Here is a 21174-nt window from a genome sequence, read left to right as displayed (position 1 = left end):
TAATCAGTAATTAAATTTTTCCTATGTCTAACTTCGGGAAAATAATTAATTAACAACAATTAATTGAGGAAGGTGAGATTTCTCAAGAAACTCACACGGATCAACTTATAAATGATCTCACCCATAGATAAGGATTTAATCGTGGTCGTTAGTGATCCAAATGGAGATTATAAGAGGAGTTCGATGGGGTCAGAGAAAGACACACTTGGAGAGTGAGTTTCCTTGGCAGTTTGATTTTCCAGAGAGCAGCATTCAGCCAGAAGAATTTGAGCCAGAGAGGGGACACAAAGACAATGATGGGCAGTGCCATTGAGTCCTAAGGAAGTTTTCTAGTTCTGGAGAGTCAGCTACAAGAGATTTGAGTTCCCTCAGTGAGGTTGCGCAGCGACTGCGCGGGAAGCTTTAGATGCAAAGTTCGATTTAGCTAAAGTAAGGGTCAATTCAGTCGCTGGACGCCGGGAGATTTTCCAGAAGGGCTAGGAAGTCATTCTCAGACGCTAAATTGGGTTGGACGACTTGATCAGAGTAGCTTCCAAGCAAAGCATGTGAGGGCCTACGCAGAGGTCACGCAGAGGCTGATGCAGGGGCTTTCATGTGGCCAGTTTGTGCCAGATGTGGAGTTGGATCAATGTCAAGTGAGACAAATTTTGTCTCACTAATTGTTGTGGTCAGTTTATCTTGTAGAGGATTGCCAGTTTTTGGCATCCAATTGTACTCAGAATTTCTCACTACTACATAATAATAAAAACCCTCAGTTGCTACACCAGTTTTCCCACATTGGGTTTTTCTGGGGACATTTGTCCGAAAATAACTATGTCAATTTTTTGTGTGTGCTAGCATATTTCTCAATTTCCGACATTTTATTTTCTGCAATAATTTTATGGTGAAAAATTCCAGTGTGATTTATTCGTTGTTTGTCGTAGCAAATAAACTACATAATTTACAGTTAGAAGAATAAATTTCTAGTTGTTGCAATTAGACTTGTAAAATTTCACATGGTCATCCCTAGGATCACAAGGGAGGGCTTGCACTACTACTTGGAGCCCCAATGCTAGAAAGGGATGATGCCATGTCACATTTCTAGCCACTGAGAAGGTGACGCAAACCACCCGAAGCATGGTTTTTAACACTTGGAGCCATTTTGAGGCACTTCTTGTAGGGATCCCCTCAAAGGATGGAGTTCATTATGATGATGGGGCATCCCCCTAGCCCATTCGATGCCCTTTCACGGCATTTATTGCCAAAAAAGGGCATAACATCATGCTTATGGAAAATTTATAAACCCACATATGTGAGCTTTGTGGCCTATTTTTGTTATTATGAGCTATTGGGTTGGCTTGTAACCCACTATCTTGATTCATACTCAAAGTCAAACTTGTCATACGGTTTTTAGGCTAGTATGAGTGAGTGATATACCTCATATATATTGAGGATCACACAGTTCTTATTTTCCATCATGACACTTGGATTTTGGCCCCTTCTTGAGAGCTTGACTTAGCCTTAGTGTAACTCGCTACTTGTGGAGATGTGATTTTAATGGTGTTCTTGCTATGGGAGATTGGCTTATGTCTTGGAGATGTCTTTTTGGGAGTGAAAATAGGCCTTTTCATGGAAGAATTGTAAGATTATTGCAACTATTTCAATGTTTTACATGTAGTTAATTATTTCTAGAGTTTTTCTTTTTTCCATGTCTAAATGCAAATTATCTATGGATAATCTTAGTTAATTTTTGCTTGTTGAATATTCTTCCTTCAAATCTATAGAAGACCTCCTAGTGTGCTTCTCTTTGTTAATTTTGGTAGCTCGGGGACAAATTACATTCGTATAGTCTTCCTCGTGAAGAAAGACCCCTCCTAGCCCTTGGAAGAATTTAATTTGATTAAGGAAAGATATTTTGTAATATAAAAACCCACTTGTGCACAAAAAGACAGGTCGGCCCAAAAGAAGAATTTGGACACCCTTGGATGGCTATAAATAAAAGTCAAGTGACCCTCATTTGGACATGATCATCAAGCATCTTCTTTTTCTCTCTTCTTTGATTTGGCTCGCACAAATCTGAGGTTGGTTCACTCAGGTCCGAAATTGCAAGGTCCAAAGCTCACACATGTGATTAGGGTTTTTGGTTATCAGCCACAGGATTGCCATAGGATATTTTCAGTTGCAACCGCAGGCACGCAAGCCTATGCGTGCGGTTGGAATCTTTCAACCGCACGCACATCTCTCTCTCCATGCAGTTGGAATCTAGGGTTTGATTTTGACAATTGACTGCAGTTGACCACAAATTCCGACAGCTGATGACAGTTGACCACAGGCTAGTGAACAATGACTTTGATTAGTATTATTGTTGGTTTCAACTTTGGGATATTTTTCGGTTGATTTTTCCAGATAGTCTTGTGGATAAAGAATTGGATTATTGTACTCTCTCTTTGCTAAATCATTCAATGACAATCTAATAAGAAGAAGAATTTGAAACGGTTTTGCCCTGTTCTCCAACCAATCCCGATGCCTCTATGTGTGAATGATTTTATTCTATTGTTCTTTTATGTTCCATTGCATTGATGATGATATTGTTCTTTCTATATAATTGCATATGTTGTTGAATAATGTTATGATGTTGTGGGGTGAATTCAATGTGTAAATAATGAAATGCAATTATCTAAAGCAAAGAACAATACAGCCCTAAGAAAAACTAACACTCTTATTTAACTTCTCGCCTCACAAAAAAGATAGTTAGGGTTTATTTAAGTGGAAACAAGAGCTTTCCCCCCATTACTCCAAGCATTTGTCCTTTATCTCTTGAATTTCCCTAAAGACTCCATCACCCAAGTAGGATTAGCCACTAGCAATCTTTATGTTGATCAAAAACTTCGAAAAACTAAACATTTTCCTTCTTTTCTATTTTCTCTAAGCCTTCTATGGCAAGCCGCTAGGGCATTTAGCTAGGGCCAAATTAGTTTAGGGCACTTGTGGATGAGTGTTTGTGGTAATAAAACGTATGGTTTATCTTGGTATCTTTTTAACTTAAAATCTGGCCTTTTGCATGGTAAAATTTCCTCTTGGAGCACTGACATCATGCTTCTCTAGATATTTTTCTCCCTAGAAAGGTGAATTCCCCGAAGCTTTGAAATTAAGTAGGGTTGGGATTTCAAGAATGAAAAGAAGAGGTCATAGAGATGGTGTAAACCAAGAGACACAAGGACCAAGAAAAAGAATTGAAAAGTTGGAAACAGTACAACAAAGTGGAGAACTTGAAGCCAATAGTTCGAAATAAGAGCGCAAAGAAGAAGAAGAAAATCAATAGGAAGGAGATGTTGCAACACAATTGCTTAGATTTTTGAAAAGTAAGAGAGTAGCCATAGTAAAAGCCTCATATTATGATGGAAGCATGAAAGTAGGAGCGAAAATAGATTATACATATGAGATAGAAAGATATTTTGAGTACAAGAAGATTGAAGAATCAAACAAGGTGAAGTTCACCATTACCAAGTTGAGAGGGCATGTTGTTATTTACTGAATTTGTGCAGTGAGAGTATGTTCGCCCAAACAAGGAAAAGATCAAGACTTAGAGTAATATGGTGTCTAAGTTGAGAGATATATTCTTGCAAATTAATTATAAACAATTGTCTTTTAGATAGACACAAATTGTACAACAAACATACCAAAGCATGCCAGATTTTATACATTTAATGAAGGAATTCTAGCAAATTTCCATCCACACAAGTCATGATGAGGAAAAGAACCAAAGAGTCTTCAGGTATGTGTATGCATTGAAGTTTTCAATCCAAGATGAGATGAGCCCACATAAGGTAGGTATTGTTGAGTAAGAGTATCTATTGGCATTACGAACAAAAGAAAACTTAGTGCACAATGATAATAGCAAGAATGTTAATAGAGGAAGAGGTGGTCCAGGTAACAAGAGCCTAGAGCCAGACATAGATGATTCACGCAAAGAGAATGTCAATAAATCAAAGGAAGGTGGAACATTAGGACAAGGAAGAGGCAAAAACTTGAGGAGGATTTCGAGGCAGACATCAAAAATGCTAGTGACTACAAGAGAAAGATTTACATAGGGATGCCACACTAGGAAATGAGACTAAAACATAATTGGCCTAAGCCCTAAGGTGAAACACAAGGAGATAACATAGTTGATGTAGCAATAACAAAAAAAAGTGTAATGGTAAGTACAAAGACAAGATATTGTGTGATATCATCCCTATGGATGTATGTCAATTGTTTTTCAAGTGACCATGGAAGTTTGATCATTTTGTTATACATGAAGGGACAAAGAACATTTATACCACCATGATGGATGGGAAAAAGTTCCAACTGCTTCCCATGAAAGATGAAGACACAAGAAATGTATAGTTATTGACAACAAAAGAAATTTCCACTATTGTGAAAGAAATCAAGGATTGTCATGTAATGGCTTCTAGGAAGGTGATAAAAGATTATAAAGGAGAGACAAGTGAATTGGAAAAAGAGATGCCTTACGATGTAACAAAATTGTTGCATTGATCCTTGAATATTGTAAGAGAGGATTTGTCAAATGAACATTCAATGAAGAGGAAGATTGCACAAGAAATAGATCTACTTCAAGGGGCTATGTTATTGAATCAAGCCATGCAGAGGATGCATCCACTGGAGAGTGCCAAATGTGAAAATTCTATCACCATAGCAACTGATTTATTTTACCTACTTATTTTCCAATAAGTTATTTACGAAAACCCTTCAGTAAATATTAAAATAAATTCTACTACAGATATCACACCATAATACAGAAACAAATACATGCACAAGAATCAAACACATCAACACAGATATTTTTGGACAATTGTCCCCGGAAAAACCCAATGCGGGAAAACCGGTGCAGCAGAGGAGGATTTTTATTATTAAGCAGCTTTTTTAGTACATTGGGTGCCAAACTAGCTCACCCGACAGAGATAAATTATTCGGCACCTCTCCTAGGCTCAGCGTCAGACCAGCGAGCCTCTGTGCAGCTCCCAGACCCTCTGCGTCAGCACTCTACCTCTCTGCATCAGCACTAGGGCTCTTTGTGTCACCCACACAGGCCCTCCAGTGACTGCGAAGTCCTGCTGCTTCTGTGTCTTCCTTTCTGATCTCTGCGCTAATCCTCCGGCATTGTCCCTGCCTCTCTGCTCTGTACTCGCTACCTCTTACTACACTCCAGGCCTCTAGTTCGAATTTCTCAGCAAAACCCGCTCCAAAAATTGAACTAACTGATCTCCCTCAGTGTATTTCCAACTGACCCTCAAGCCTTCTCTTATACTTTTCCTGTCAATGAATCAACGGCCGAGATTAAGTCCCTAATCAATGGCTAAGATTAAAATAGACTTGATCTTCGTCTCTTAGAAGCTTTTCATCCTTATCTTTATTAATACCCATTAACATTTTTATTTTCCTAAGTTTAGACTTAGGACCTCATTAAAAATATTAATTATTTTAATAACATTTCATCCGGAAGGAATTTTCCAAAAAGATTTATGGGTGTTGGAGATCTCGTGTGCTTTAGTCTCTCTACCAATTTTCATGGCTAGAGCACATCCGATGCTACCCCAAATCAACACTTCCTCTTAGTAAGGAATATGCTCTAGTAATACTCCATAACTGAGCATCACCTTGATCATCCGGCACCGGTACCTGTGCTGATGTTTGGCCTTCCTGCCCAACATCCTCTGCACTGTTGCATCCTGTACTGCTGCCCATGGCTCCACCATTGCCACTGCCACATTCGTACTGCAGCTTTCCCTGCATCCGTGTTGCTGCTGGTCCTTCTTCCCAACACTGCATCTACACTGCAACATCATACCCATTTCTGCTACTGAAATGGATTCTTTATCATCCCCATCTTCTCCCTGAAATAATCAAACTTTGTTCTTCCAAGGGCCTTGGTAAGGATGTCTACCACCTGTTCTCATGTAGGAGTGTAGCTCAATTGTACAACTCCTTGTTGGACACAGTCTCTGACAAAGTGACACAGAATATCAATGTGCTTTGACCGCTCGTGAAATACTGGATTCTCAGAGAGCTTGATGCAACTCTGATTATCACACATGATCCTGGTCGCTTCCATCTTTCTTTTGAATAGGTTCACAAGCAGTTTTCTAAGCCATATGCTTTGCACGAAGTTGTGCTTGCAGCCATATATTCTGCTTTAGCTGAGCTCAGAGCTATTGATTTTTGTTTCCTACTGCACCAAGAGGTTATTCCCGATCCAATGTTGAAACAGTACCCAGACGTACTTTTCTAATCCACTAAACTTCCAGCCCAATCTACATCAGTATATCCACTCAATCTGATATCCTTACTCTTGGTGTACAAGAGTCCATAATCGACTATTCCCTGTATATATCTGAGAACATGTTTGGTTGCTGCCCAGTGCGCCCTCCTCGCTTCCACCATGAACTGACTGAGCATGTTGACAACGTAACAAATGTCTAGCCTGATATTGACCGGATACATCAAGGACCCCGTGAGCTATCTGTATAAGGTTGGATCAACATCCTTTTCTTTTGATGCATCAATTTTCTTCCAGTTGGTGATCATTGGAGTAGTCATGGGTCTACAATCCTGCATCCTGAATCTCTTCAGAATTTCTGTAGCATATCTCCCTTGTCCAAGGAAGATCTCCCCCTTTTGCTACCAAACTTCCAACCCCAGGAAATAATGCATCTGTCCCAAATCCTTCATGTCGAATTCTGTGGCTAGATTCTTCTTGCAGTCCTCGATGAGCCTAGATGATCCTGTCAGGAAGAGATCATCCACATATAATACTAGGATTAGAGGCTCATTCTCTACAACCAAATAGTAGAGATTTGGATCTGTGTCACTCTTGACAAACCCCATCTTCTGCAAGTAGCCATCAATTTGACCATACCATGCTCTAGGTGCCTGTTTCAGCCCATACAAGGCTTTCTTCAATCTACATACATGAGACTTCTTCTCATGTGTCTCAAAGCCTTCTGGTTGTTCAATGTATACCTCCTCTTCTATTACCCCGTTCAAGAATGTCGTTTTGACATCCATCTGATGAATCTCCCATCCCATCTGTGCTGCAAGAGATATCACGATTCTAATAGATGTATACCTGGCTACTGGGGCGAAGGTCTCTTCGTAGTCAATTCCTTCCTTCTAAGCATACCCCTTAGCCACAAACCTGGCTTTGTATTTTTCCACACTACCGTCTGCAGCATATTTAATCTTGTAGATCCATCTCGAACCTACCACCGATCTATCTTGAGGCCTAGGCACTACCTCCCAAACATCGTTCACCATTATAGAGTTGTATTCCTCTACCATCGCATCCAACCAAACCTGATGTTGAGCAGCCTCCTAAAAACTGGAAGGCTCCCCATCCTGAGCTACTAATGCTTGATATCTATCTGGTTGTTTTCGCTCCCTTTTATTGTTTCTTGGTGCACCGATGAAATCTTCTGCATCTCGCAAAATCTGTCGAAGTTCCCTGCTCGTTCTTCCTCTGGTAGCAGGTGCTTATGTTAGCTCCTCCTCCTCCTGTGATTCTTCCTATTCCGAGGAAGAATTCTTGGCTTCCGTTGGTTGAAGTGGTTTGACCAACGGCTCATCTTTTGACTGCTCCTCGGAAGGCATTTCTCGAGATTTTCTAAAGGCCCTATCTTCCATGAACTTCACATCTCGTCGAATTACTACCTTCCTGCTCCCTGGAAGATAGATTCTAATGCCTTAGCGTTCTCGCTATATCCCACTAGATATCCTTTCGCTGCAGTTTGATCTAACTTCTTCCTTTTATCTTCGAGTATACGACAATATGCTAAACTCCCAAATATCCTGAAATGGCTGACTTCAGGAGTCTTTCCGATGAAGACTTTCTCTAGAGTAATCTTGCCCAGTGCCCTATGAGGAGTTCTACTCTGGATATACATTGTCGTGTTGCATGTTTCTACCCACAGGAATTTTAGCATATCCTAATCATACATCATGGCCCTAGCTGCTTCCACGACAGTCCTGTTCTTCCTTTCCGCTACTCCATTCTGCTCCGGATTGTAAGGAGTTGACCACTCTCTTTTGATGCCCTCCTTAGTGCAAAAATCATTGAATTCCTTATCAACATATTCTCCACCATTATCTGAGCACAAAACTTTTGTTTTCTTCCATGTCAAGTTCTCCACCAGAGCCTTGAATTCTTTGAATCGACAGAAAACCTCGTCATTGGTTTTCAGAAAATAAATCCAAATTTTCCTTGAGTGGTCATCAATGAAGGTGACGAAGTATTCGGCACCACTAAGAGCTTTAGTGGACATAGGTCTGCAAATATCTGAGTGTATCAATCCTAGTACACTCTTGGCCCTGTTTCTACTTCTAGGAAATGTTGCTTTAGCAAACTTGCCCAGAGCACATCCTTTAGATACATCATCTCGTTCTGTACTAAGATCTGGAACTCCTGTTACAGTTTTCCTGAGAATTCTCAGAGCCCCATGGTGCAAATATCCCATTCTTTTCTGCCATAGTTCATTCAAATCCTTGTCTCCATTACTACCTATCAGTGCCATTGGTTATTCTAGTTGTAACCTATACAACCTGTTACTTCTGATTCTGATCTGCACTTTCTTTTTCCAGCTCAGGTGTTTGACGTATACTTTCTCCTTGATGAAGAAAATGTCATAGCCCTTGCCTTGAAGTTGCGATACAGAAAGTAAGTTCATCCCCACTCCTGGTACATGCAGCACATTGGTAGCACGGGACCGCTCTCTCGTTTTTGTTTGAAAAACTATGGTACCCTTCCCTACTGGGGTACACTTTGCCTTATTCCCCATGGTGATCTAAAAATTCATCCTTTCCTCCTGATAATCTGAGAAACATTCCCAGATTTCTGTCATATGCCGGAGGTTCCACTGTCTATATACCATACCTCTAATGATGCAGAGCTTCTCACAAAAGCAACTTCTTCTTCCAATCTGGAAGCCAGCATAGAGAAATCGAAATTACTGTCTCTTGTGCAATTTTCTAAAAATTTGCGCGAGTCCCCTGACGTAGATGCCTCTGCATCATGATCTCGACCCATAATTGATTTTCCCTTCCTATCTCTGATTACTTGCTCTGATACCATGTGAAAATTCTATCACTGCAGCAACTGATTTATTTTACCTACTTATTTTCCAATAAGTTATTTACGAAAACCCTTCAATAAATATTAAAATAAATTCTACTGCAGATATCACACCATAATATAGAAACAAATACATGCACAAGAATCAAACACATCAACACAGATATTTTTGGACAATTGTCCCCAGAAAAACCCAATGCAGGAAAATCGGTGCAGCAGAGGAGGATTTTTATTATTAAGCAGCTTTTCTCAGTACACTGCCTGCCAAACTGGCTCACCCAAAAGAGATAAATTCTCTGGCACCTCTCCTATGCTCAACGTCAGACCAGCTAGCCTTTGCGCAGCTCCGAGACCCTCTGCGTCAGCACTCTGCCTCTTTGCATCAGCACTGGGCCTCTCTGCACGAGTCCCCTAATGTAGATGCCTCTGCATCATGATCTCGACCCATAACTGATTTTCCCTTCCTGTCTCTGATTACTTGCTCTGATACCATGTGAAAATTCTATCACTGCAGCAACTGATTTATTTTACCTACTTATTTTCCAATAAGTTATTTACGAAAACCCTTCAATAAATATTAAAATAAATTCTACTGCAAATATCACACCATAATATATAAACAAATACATGCACAAGAATCAAACACATCAACACAGATATTTTTGGACAATTGTCCCCAGAAAAACCCAATGCGGGAAAACCGATGCAACAGAAGAGGATTTTTATTATTAAGCAGCTTTTTTGAGTACACTGGCTGCCAAACTGGCTCACCCGAAAGAGATAAATTCTTTGGCACCTCCCCTAGGTTCAACGTCAAATCAGCTAGCCTTTGCGCAGCTCCCAGACCCTCTGTGTCAGCACTCTGCCTCTCTGCATCAACACTGGGCCTCTCTGCGCGAGTCCCCTAACGTAGATGTCTTTGCATCATGATCTCGACCCATGATTGATTTTCCCTTCCTGTCTCTGATTACTTGCTCTGATACCATGTGAAAATTCAATCACTGCAGCAACAAATTTATTTTACCTACTTATTTTCCAATAAGTTATTTACGAAAACCATTTATTAAATATTAAAATAAATTCTACTGCAGATATCACACCATAATACAGAAACAAATACATGCACAAGAATCAAACACATCAACACAGATATTTTTGGACAATTGTCCCCGAAAAAACCCAATGCGGGAAAACCAGTGCCGCAAAGGAGGATTTTTATTATTAAGCAGCTTTTCTGAGTACACTGGGTGCCAAACTGGCTCACCAAACAGAGATAAATTCTCTGGCACCTCTACTAGGCTCACCGTCAAACTAGCTAGCCTCTGCACGGCTCCCAGGCCCTCTATGTCATCACTCTGCCTCTCTGTGTCAGCGCTCGGCCTCTCTGCGTCACCCACGCAAGCCCTCCAATGACTGTGCAATCCTGCTGCCTCTACATCTTCCTAAGTGGCTCTGCGTCTGCCTTTCTGATCTCTGCGTTGATCCTCCAGCACTGTCCCTGCATCTTTGTTCTGTACTCGCTACCTCTTGCTGCATTCCAGAGCTCTAGTTCGAATTTCTCAGCAAACTCCACTCCAGAAATCGAACTAACTGGTCTCCCTCAATGTATTTCCCACTGGCCCTCAAGCCTTCTCTTATACTTTTCTGTTGATGAATCAACGACCGAGATTAAGTCCCTAATCAACGGCTAAGATTAAAATAGACTTGCTCTTCGTTTCTTCGAAGCTTTCCATCCTTATCTTTATTAATACCCATTAATACTTTTATTTTCCTAAGTTTAGACTTAGGACCTCATTAGAAATATTAATTATTTTAATAACTTTTCATCCAGAAGGAATTTTCCAAAACAATTTATGGGACTTGGAGATCTCATGTGCTTTAGTCTCTCTACCAATTTTCATGGCTAGAGCACATTCGATGCTACCCCAAATCAACACCAAACACTGAATTGATGACTTGAGGATTTATTGTTGAGAGGATTGATAAGGAAGATCATAAGTTTTTTTGTCGTACCAACATTGTTAACAACAAAGAAGGATTACAAGTGGAGAATGTGTAGTAACTCAAGAGCACTAAACAAGATTACAGTGACGAACAAATTCCCCTTACCAAGGATTGATGACTTGTTGATAGTTCGAGTGGCACAAGATATCACCAAAGATTGTTTTGAAAAGTGGCCATCACCACATTAGAATTAGGGAAGGAGATGAATGAAGACAATATTCACAGCCAGGAATGGACTCTAGAAATGGTTGGCAATTCTTTTAGCTCTTACTAACACAGCAAGAACATTTATAAGGCTAATCACTAAGGTGTTGCATCCTTAGGTAACTTTGTTGCTCTATACTTGGATGATTCTTTTATTTATATAAAAAGCAAAGGTGAATAGTTGCAAGGTGTCAAGATGGTGCTAGAAGTTTTCACTAGGGAGCAGCTGCATATAGACTTTAAAAAGTTTAAGTTCTTTATGCAAGCATTATTATATTTGAAATTTGTCACCTAATGGCAAGGATTGAGCATGGACCCAAAGAAGGTGAAGGTGATACTGGATTGGCCAAACCACACAATGTACATGTGGAACGAAATTTATGTGGCATTGCTAACCTTCATGGGAAGTTTATTTTAGGATTCAATGGAATTCACACACCTATGACAGTGATGAAGGTGTGGAACAGTGTTGCGGGGGAGCGCCCCCCCCCCCCCTCGCTCCCGCTCCTGATCCGCGCTCCGGGCGGGAGTGACTCGGGAGCGGGTCGGGAGCGTGCTCCCTAAAAAAAATTTCGCTCCCTGCCTTTTCGGGAGCGTTTTCGGGAGCGTTTTGCCTTTTTTGCATTTTTTTTTTGTAGTAATGTTCGAAATGCAATTTTTTTTGAAAGAAACAAATAGTTTTTGAGTGGGGCAACTTAATGATCAAGTCTAGGCCCTAGTATTGATATGATATTCATGGTAATGTTAAATTCTTAAAGTAAAAGTGACATTTTCTTTAATTTTCATTTTCATCCTTTTACTTAAATTTTTAACATTACCATGAAATGACTCAGGATGTTTGAGAGTGGTTTCGTCCTCATTGGATTTCATATGGAGAAAGTAGAATTTTAGATTTCATTCAAAATCCAGCAGACTTATCAGTTTTTCAGGATTTCAGGATTGGGGGATTGCAATGTTTCCATTGAATTTTGTCATGTATTAGGGTATGGAACTCATATTTAATCAAGAGTACCAATCCCTCTATGTACCTTGATGTTAGTGACATTGGTTGTCGAACTCCTCTATCATGACCCTTCTAAAAATGTACGCATCACTCAAACAAAATCTTGACTTGACATGCTATGCTTTTTCTATCTTATGTTAATGCTTAGAGGGTGATATTAATGACAAAGATCCCTATACAGATACAAAGGTAATGACAAAGATACCTCTGGATATTAATGCTTGGAGGGTGATATTAATGACAAAGATCCTGATTTTGCAACAAGACTAAAAAATTAGACATTTCTCGTGGTGGCAAGAGGCCCAAGCATAAGAAATAGATAATAGATTTACTTCTCTTTTCTAGTTTCTAGTAGCTTTTATAACTATTGACTCTTTCATATTTATTATGATATTTTTTTAAACAATATATGACAATTTAAGTTTGAAGTTGGCAATTATAACTCATTAGTAATGAATTATGAATATGATGCTTCATGAAAGTTGAAAGTTGTTTCATTTCATTTCATTTTATAACATTTCATTTCATGTTAGATATTATTTGTTGTAATGGTTACACTTAGCTTACAAGTACAACTTTGGTGATCAATGATGATAAATGTTATATATTGAATTTTGAAAGCTTGAAACTTTAAGATTGATGAATCATGAGACTCAATATGTTGTATGTTACTATGTTACTAACTTGCGGACGTGATTGATGAAGATTATAACTTCTAGATGATTGTTGTTATATGGTTCAATCTATGCTTTTTTATGTTTTTTATATCTAATTCATCATTCTACATGTTTTTGTTGACATATATGTATCAAAAATTAAAAAATATATATATTTTTAAAAAATCGCTCCGGGATTCGCTCCCAAACCGGGAGCTTCTGAAAATGGTCGCTCCCGCTCCCGCTTCCGCTCCCGCTCCCCGCTTCCGCTCCCGCTCCCAAGTAACATTGGTGTGGAAATTTCAACGTAGCGAGTGAGTGCAAGGAAGGTTTGAGATGTTGAAGGAAAGAATTACGAAAGGCCCTAGAGTTGGCATTACTTGATTTTGAGAAGATGGTTCAGGTGGAATGTGATGCAAGCCGAATAGTTATTGGAGCAGTCCTAGCCAAGAGGCCAGCCCACTAGCATTTTACAATGAGAAATTGAATGAGATACGAAGATATATCCCACATAGTTTGGAATTCTATGTTGTGAAACAATCCTAAAGCACTGGAGACATTCCCTGCCAGAAGAATTTGTGTTGTATACAACTCATCAAACCTCAAAATTTATTAATCATCACATAAATTTGAATGCGAATCACATGAGATGGGTAGAATTCCTAAAGAGTTATACATTTGTGTTGAATCACAAGTCAACAAGGAAAGCAAGACAGTGGAAAACTGATGTTGAATATAAGAAAAAAGTGTTGGTTGCATTTGAGGAGATAGCGTAGTTGTACATGCAAGATAGGGATTTCATACAAATTGCGGAGAGTTGCAAAAATTCAATTGCACAGGACAGAAGTGCAGAATTGGACATTTCCTTGCAAGGAAGACACTTGATCAAAGGTAATAGGTTGTGTATTCCTGACGATTTGTTGAGTAAGAGTTTGATCAAGCAGTTGCATGAAGGGGGATTAGCAGGTCACTTTGGGAGAGATAAGACCCAGAGCTTGCTTGACAAAGTGACCCTTACAATCCTAAGGATGCCAAAATTGCAGAATTCTAAATGGCCCTAATCTTAAGACTCTAATACCAACTGAAATAGGCACAAAACAGCAATATGAATACTCACATACAAGAACAGAAAACCCAAGAGAGAGGGCAAACATGAACATAGAAGGGAGATTGTCATAATGTACTGGTACACTGTTCACTGTATTGTCTATTTATAGAGGTATAAACTTAGTGGAAAGTGATCATGTTTGACCATGTCTCCTAGGGTTACCATTAAATTATACCTAATTAGGTGGGTGATCACACATGTCCAAGCCTCCTATGAATTATATAAAAATGGACAGGAAAAGTAAAGTGAACTGCAAATTAAAATTATAACACAGTCCACTAGAAAATTAGGGACTAACTCACATCACCTAAGTACACATCGGATGCAATGGAGACCCCAAGCCCTATGGATGAGTCCCCATGGTTAGCTACCTAGAAATGAGGTTGTTGTAGCTACTAAAGGTGTTGTTCTCTTCAAAATATTGAAATTCCACAATAGTGCGCCATTAATTGCTTAAATTCAACATCCCAAGTACAACTCATCATTAATTAAGCAAATTGTTGCTCAAATACACCAAAATAGCACAATCAAAGCTCTTGCATATGCACAGAGAGGAAGAATTGTTATGAAATCAGAAGATGGGTTACATATACAAGTTGCTCACTTCTGAACCCTTGTTGGCCAGCATGCTGCTAAAACGGATGCCACCCCATACGGGGCACTCCTGATGTGGAGTTCTGACACCCCTGCCCCCAAATGAGGCCCAACACTGACACCATTTAGTGTCTAAAAGAGAAGCACGTCAGCTTAATGAAGCATCTGGCCTTTCCCATAGCTTTCATTATCTTAAATACAATACTAGCTACTTGTGAATAATTTATTTCTTTCTGTTTATAACAACATGAACTCTAATTAGCCATAACGTTAGTAATTTTTCATTGTAACTGTGTCTTAACATAATTAAACAAAAGTAATGATCTAGCCACAATTCTGCAATTTTTAACATCCAAGTCAAATCCCACTAATTCCAGAAAATATCCATTGTCTTTGCTGGTGACTATTTTTGCTGATTCCAGATAAACATCTAAAAGAATAAGAAAACAGAGGTCCCTCTTCATTGAATGAAAGAACAGGTAAATTTACTTACTAGTAAATTCTGTGGCTTGATATCACGATGGCAAATACCAACACAATTATGAATATATGCAAGTGATCTGCAAATCTGAATATTAACAAAAACTCAAGTTTAGGACAACATATTCCTTAGCAACAACAGAAAACTGAAAAATGTGTCAAATCAGTATGTTTCCACTCATGAACGCATTCACTGACAATTCTCACCTATTTGATATCATGGTACGTTAATATCATACAAGTTTGAATAAGATTCGGTACAGAATAAATATGAACCAAAATATATGGAAAAGACTTGAATAAGGAACTATGCATCTCATAGATAAAAGAATGGATTCAGTCCAAAATTTAAAAGAATTTTATCTCTTAAAATTTTGCAATAAATCATATAAATAACTCATTCCTTAAAAATAAGGATAAAATTATATATATATATATGGGGGATTTGGGCTGTTATTTAGGGGGTTATGAGTAGACGAGAATCAAAGACTAAACGGATATTATCCAAGACAGCCAAAAGTATGTTGACCATACTATATCAATCTTGTACGGAAAATCCACCAAATTTTGAAATGACGCCGAATTTCCATACAGCAAAGGGCTAATACGACGAAATCTTGCTACCATTGTTAATATTAGTAAGCATTTGCAGATTTATCCTGTTTTCACATAATATTATATTGCAATTGATCCATTTTTAGTAATGGTTAACAATTAAAGTTCTACCTTGTTTAATATAATTATCTCCATTACGATGAATCCTCCGTTCAAGAGATGAGCAGCAACATGTATCCCCATTAAAACTAATTCATTTACTTAGAATACACGATAACATTTGCAAGGAAATATCTACGAAGTAAAACTTCTAAAGACATTGTAACCTACAAAATGAGTAGTTGAAAAGCAACTATAAGCTAAAATACACATACTCAAAAAGCAATATAAGCAACAACTTTGCTTATAGTGAATCCTCTGTTCAAGAGATAAGCAACAATAAGTATCCATGATAAGACTTCTTTGACTTCAACACGGTTAAATTTTGCAAGGAAATATCTGTGAGGCAATAATTCGAAAGACATTGTAGCCTGCAAAACGAAACACTGACAAGCAACTACAAGCTAAAATACACATACTCAAGAAATAATGTAGGCAACAATTTTGAAATCCAAGTTTCTAAATTATTATTTCATAAGCCAGTGATGTACTGCTTTACACATATATCTTATAGTCCAAAGTTAGCAAAAGTGTGGGTATGAGATGTTGGTATTGTTACCCACCACTTTGTGGGTGATATCTGTAGGAGAAAAAATTTCTCCTAGATGGTCCTCAGCAGGCAGCCAGCAGCCACCAAATAGCTCGATGTGCCACTATCTCTGCCACCTGAACCATCCATGTCGTCCTTTGCCCATTTGTTATGATCTTATGTTTGAAGGTGGGCCTCTCAACCCCAAATGTATGGTTTTTCATTAATATAGTTGAGTAATTTTGCTTACTTATCATGGACACTTTTGGGCATGGGTTGGTGGGGGGATTCGGTGCAAGACTAGGCTAGGTTTGTACTCTTGTCTCCTCTGCGCCATTGGTGGTTAGCCTTGTATCCTAGTCCCATGGGATCTCCTTTACTGGCTATTAGCTTTACTGTTGGGACTACATGAGAAATCCCGATTTTGGTTGCGTGGTCCTGCTTGCCGACATCATATACATCGCTCCCGTCCACTCATTCTAAACCCATTTATCACTTTTCCCATCCGGGTCCACATTTGTCCGCTCAGTCCACAAAAGATTAGCCTCCCCCTCCCTTTGTCCACACTTTGGGTCGAGCCTAGAACGTTGCCCCGAAGGTTGATGCAGCTAAAAGGAAAGGAAAAAGCATAATTTGGCCACTCTAACAAGGAAATGTACCACAAAATGCAAAGGATGGCCAGGACATACAAATTTAGCACGTGGGAAAAATCCAAACATAAGCTCTACCCCTTATCTATGGCCATCACCCTAGTTCCTATGGGCCCTAGATGAGCCCCCTCCACATTAAGGAACTCATGATTGTCCCAACCCCTGGTGGGAAATGAACTTCCCCACCTTAAAGGGGGTACCTACTGCTATATCCTACACATCATGCTCTCATCCCCTGGAGCCTCAAGCAATTGTGAAGAAAAATCAATCAAAGGTAAAAGGCATATGAAGAAGGTTGGAAAAACAAAGGTCAGAGTAGCTCGTGTACCACAATTGCTCCCTCCTACACTTATATACCTAAGTGTGGGCTTCCCCTATTATAGCTACCCTTGTACCATGGCATGTGACCTGGAGCCTTCCCCTGATCCCCACTCCATTTCATCATTATATCACATGCCACCTACCACTTGATGGATGTACCATGGACATGTCACCCCCTTTAAAGGTTGAAACCACCTAATAGGGTCCTTGGTTAACCCCCTTATTGAGCTTGGAGACACCTGTACATGCCAAAGCCCACTATGGAAGGGCATGCCACCATGAAGTGTCCATTTGATTCCATGATTTGTAAGCTCTTTTACTTGATTACTCTAATGATTTGTTGTATTAGAGGGCAAGGGGATGCATTGGATCTTATGCAGGATTGCGGGTGGTTCTTCATTTTGGGTTTGGTCTCCCTATACGGAGTGCAAGCCCTCTCCAAGGTCACAGTGGCACTTGCAGGGTGAGTGTTGAGAGCCATGGGCCTCCACCATAGTATAGAGAACTTCATGGATCCCCCAGCACCATTCAGTGATTGCTTGTATTCCACCTTTTGGATGAGGATGATGCACCTGGATGACCATGCCCAGTCGGCTTCACACTTGCACCACACACTTGGCAGAGGTTCCAGTGTCCAGATGAGGATGTGTCTCACCGCAAGAGACAAAGGGAGACCAAACCCCAAATGGAAACCATCTGCAATCCTGCATAAGATCCAATGCATCCCCTAGCCTTGCAGTACAACAAGTCATTAGAGAAATTGAGTAAATGAGCTTACTTAATCATGGACCACAGATGGGTGTTAATTTTTGGTAGCATCAGATGTGCTCTAGCCATGAAAATTGGTGGAGAGGCTAAGGCACATGAGTTCTAAAGAACCCAAAAACCGTTTGGTGAAATTCCACCCGGATTGTATTTTATTAAAATAATTAATATTTTTAATGGGATTCCTAAGTCTAAACTTAATAAAATTAAAGTATTAATGGGTATTAATCAAAATATGGGTCAGAATGTTCTAGAAAGCGGATCAAGTTGAGTTTTAATCATAGTCATTGATTAGAGACTTAATCTCGGTCGTTGAAGTCTCAACGAGAAAAGTATAAGAAAGAGGCATGGGGTTCATTTAGAAAAACACATGGAGAGAACGAATTGATCTGGAGTTCAATTTCTGGGGCTAGGAAGCTAAGAAATTTGAACTGAGTGATCATTCTGCAACAGAGGGGCAAGGATAGTTCGGGAATACTGGGCAAAGAGGCAGAGAGCCACTAGTGGAGGCAGCGCAACATCTAGAGGGACTGACGTTGGGTTAGTTTGGGCCCACGCAGGCCTGACGCAGAGCCAGAAGGGCCAGTACAGAAGTGAGGTTGCCCTCACGCAGAAATATGAAATTGTCGGGGAGTTGTCGGAACAGCCAGGAGAGGTTGACGCAGAAGCTCCAGGAGGCAGAAGAGACAGTGCAGGGCTGACGCAGGGCCAGCGCAGAGATAGTTGGGGTTAGCCAGTTTTGTTGTTGAATCAGCCAGAAACTACTGGGTAAAGTGAGGTAATCTCACTCAGTTTTCCGCCATTATATTTTTCTCTGTCACTAGATTGTTGGGAGGGAAACCAACATTGTATTCAGAACTACTTCTTAACAATATAAAACCCTTAGAGTCGCTGCACCGGTTTTCCCGCATTGGGTTTTTCTGGGGACTATTTTATCCAAAAATAACGGTGTCCTATGTATCTTGTTCTTTGCTCAATTTCTTGTTTCATGTAATCAAATTAAATTGGTGTAGGCTGCAGAAGTAATTTACTTCAGTATTTTTCAGAAAATAACTTGAAAATGTATATTAAAATCAAGTAGGAGAAGTAAATTCAATTTTGTTGCAGTAGGGGTTCCTTGATGTAGGAATTTTCACAATGGGGACTTCATAATAGCCTGCCCTTCCATAATGGGCTTCAGGATGTGCCAATGTCTCCTGAACTCCAAATGGGGTTAACCAAGCACCCTATTAGGTGGTTTCTACTTCTAAAGGGGACAATATTCAAGGTGCATCCTTCAAAAGGTGGTGGCATGTGACAGATATGGTGAATGAAATAGGGGATGAAAAGAGGTAGACCTGGGTCACATGTTGGGGTGCAAGGGTAGCTAACAAGAGGGAAGCCCACACTTGGGTTTATAATGTATAGGAGGGAGCAATCGTTGTACATGAGGTGCTCCGGCCTTGATTTTTCCACCCTTTTTCTATGCTTTTTTTCCTTTTTGTGATTTTATTTGATTAACTGCTCGGGACTCACAGGATTAGAGCATGATGTGTAAGATATAGCAGTGGAATCCCCTTTTTAAGGTGGGGCGGTTCATCGCCCACCAGGGGTTGGGACAATCATGGGTTCCTATATGTTGAAGAGGGCTCATAGAACCTGTAGGAACCAGGGTGATGGCCAAGATAGTGGGGTAGAGCTCATGTATTGGCTTTTGCCCACATGCTAAAATGTTTTTGTCCCGACCATCTTTTGCATTTTGTGGTACTTTTCCTATTGAATGTGGCCATATATGCTTTTAACTTTCTTTTCAGCTGCATCAACCTTCAGGCTTCATTCCAAGCCATGACCCAAGGTGTCGACAAGGGTATGGGGCAAGCTAACCCTATGTGAACCCAATGGAGCAATGTCGACCCAGGCGGGAAAAAATGTTGGATGGGTTAATAATGAATGCAAAGAGGGTAATATAAGCGAATAACGGAGCGGGACCACAAAACAAAATCAGGGTTTCTTGTGAAATACCATCCCTGAAACCAAACGGTGAGTAAAAGAGATCGCACGAGACTAGAATCCAAGCTTAATTCCTAAAAGGGGTCTAGGGGATAGAAGCACAAACCTAGCTCATTCTTTCTGTCGAATCCCCCCATTAATCCATGCCAAGAAGTGTCCATGATAAGCAAACTACAATACTTAGTTTCAAAATGACAAGGCATACCTTTATATTCAGGAGACCCACCTTCAAACATACAATCATGGCAGATGGTCGAGGGACCACATCGCTGGCTTAGGTAGCGGAGAAATGCCACAATGAGCTAGCTGATGGCTGCAAGGGGTCGTTGGCTGTCTATTGAGGACCATCTTGGAGAAAAAAAAATCTCCTAGGGATATCACCCACAAAATGGTGGGTAACAAGGATTTTACAATTTATTGTAACAGATGGTGATCAATTTACAAGATAACAAGCAGTAGTGACCACTTTTGCCCACAACTTGTTAGGTCCCTATAATACTAGTGTAGCCCCCTTATTTTTATTGTTACTGTATCTCCCTATTATTATGGTTGTGCCCATGTAGCCCCCATATTGTAATTGTTGTTCCCTATAGAAGCCCACTATTGTTATTGTTGTGCCCTTACATTATTATTGTTATGTAGGCTCTTATTATATTGTGACCCCATAAACTCCTATATATACCAAGGAGGTCTTATCATTTGTATCATCCAAGTATTGTTCATTTACGTGATGTAAAGGAGGTTGCCCCTCAAAGAGGTTACTTTTCAAGTCATTGATCTATCTTTTCTTCTATTTTGTGAGTTAGTTGCATAACATTTGGTTTCAAAGCTTTGGATTCTAGGGTTTCGCTGCTTCAAACAAGTCACCTTGGCATTTTCGTTATAATTTTTTTCTACAAGGTTTCAGAAGCTGAAATTTCGATCACATGGAGTAGAAATCTTGGTGAACTTCATGTAAAAGTTTCAGATATTTGTTCGCTACAGTTTCTAAGATATGGTCCGAAGAAGTTAGGGTTTTTGCACACTCCAAAATCCAATCTCAAACAGGTGACCT

At 39.8% G+C, this 21174-nt stretch overlaps 1 protein-coding gene across 4 annotated transcripts in view; it reads right to left on the bottom strand.

The window, feature by feature from the left end:
- LOC149180914 (shaggy-related protein kinase kappa-like) overlaps positions 1-21174 on the bottom strand; it is a 228951-nt gene that overhangs the window by 120161 nt on the left and 87616 nt on the right. For all 4 annotated transcript variants that reach the window (XM_089416387.1, XM_089416388.1, XM_089416385.1 and 1 more), the window contains exon 6: positions 15166-15240. In XM_089416387.1, coding sequence (XP_089272513.1) covers positions 15166-15240 — 75 coding nt within the window. The remainder of the gene's footprint in view (positions 1-15165; positions 15241-21174) is intronic.

Source organism: Pinus tabuliformis, chromosome 3_2, assembly GCF_031772625.1.
Source record: "Pinus tabuliformis cultivar Carrire ecotype Pingquan chromosome 3_2, CPIR1, whole genome shotgun sequence".
Lineage (NCBI taxonomy): Eukaryota > Viridiplantae > Streptophyta > Pinopsida > Pinales > Pinaceae > Pinus > Pinus tabuliformis.
Note: the sequence above shows the minus strand (reverse complement) of the source record. Positions and strands in the feature narration are given on the sequence as shown.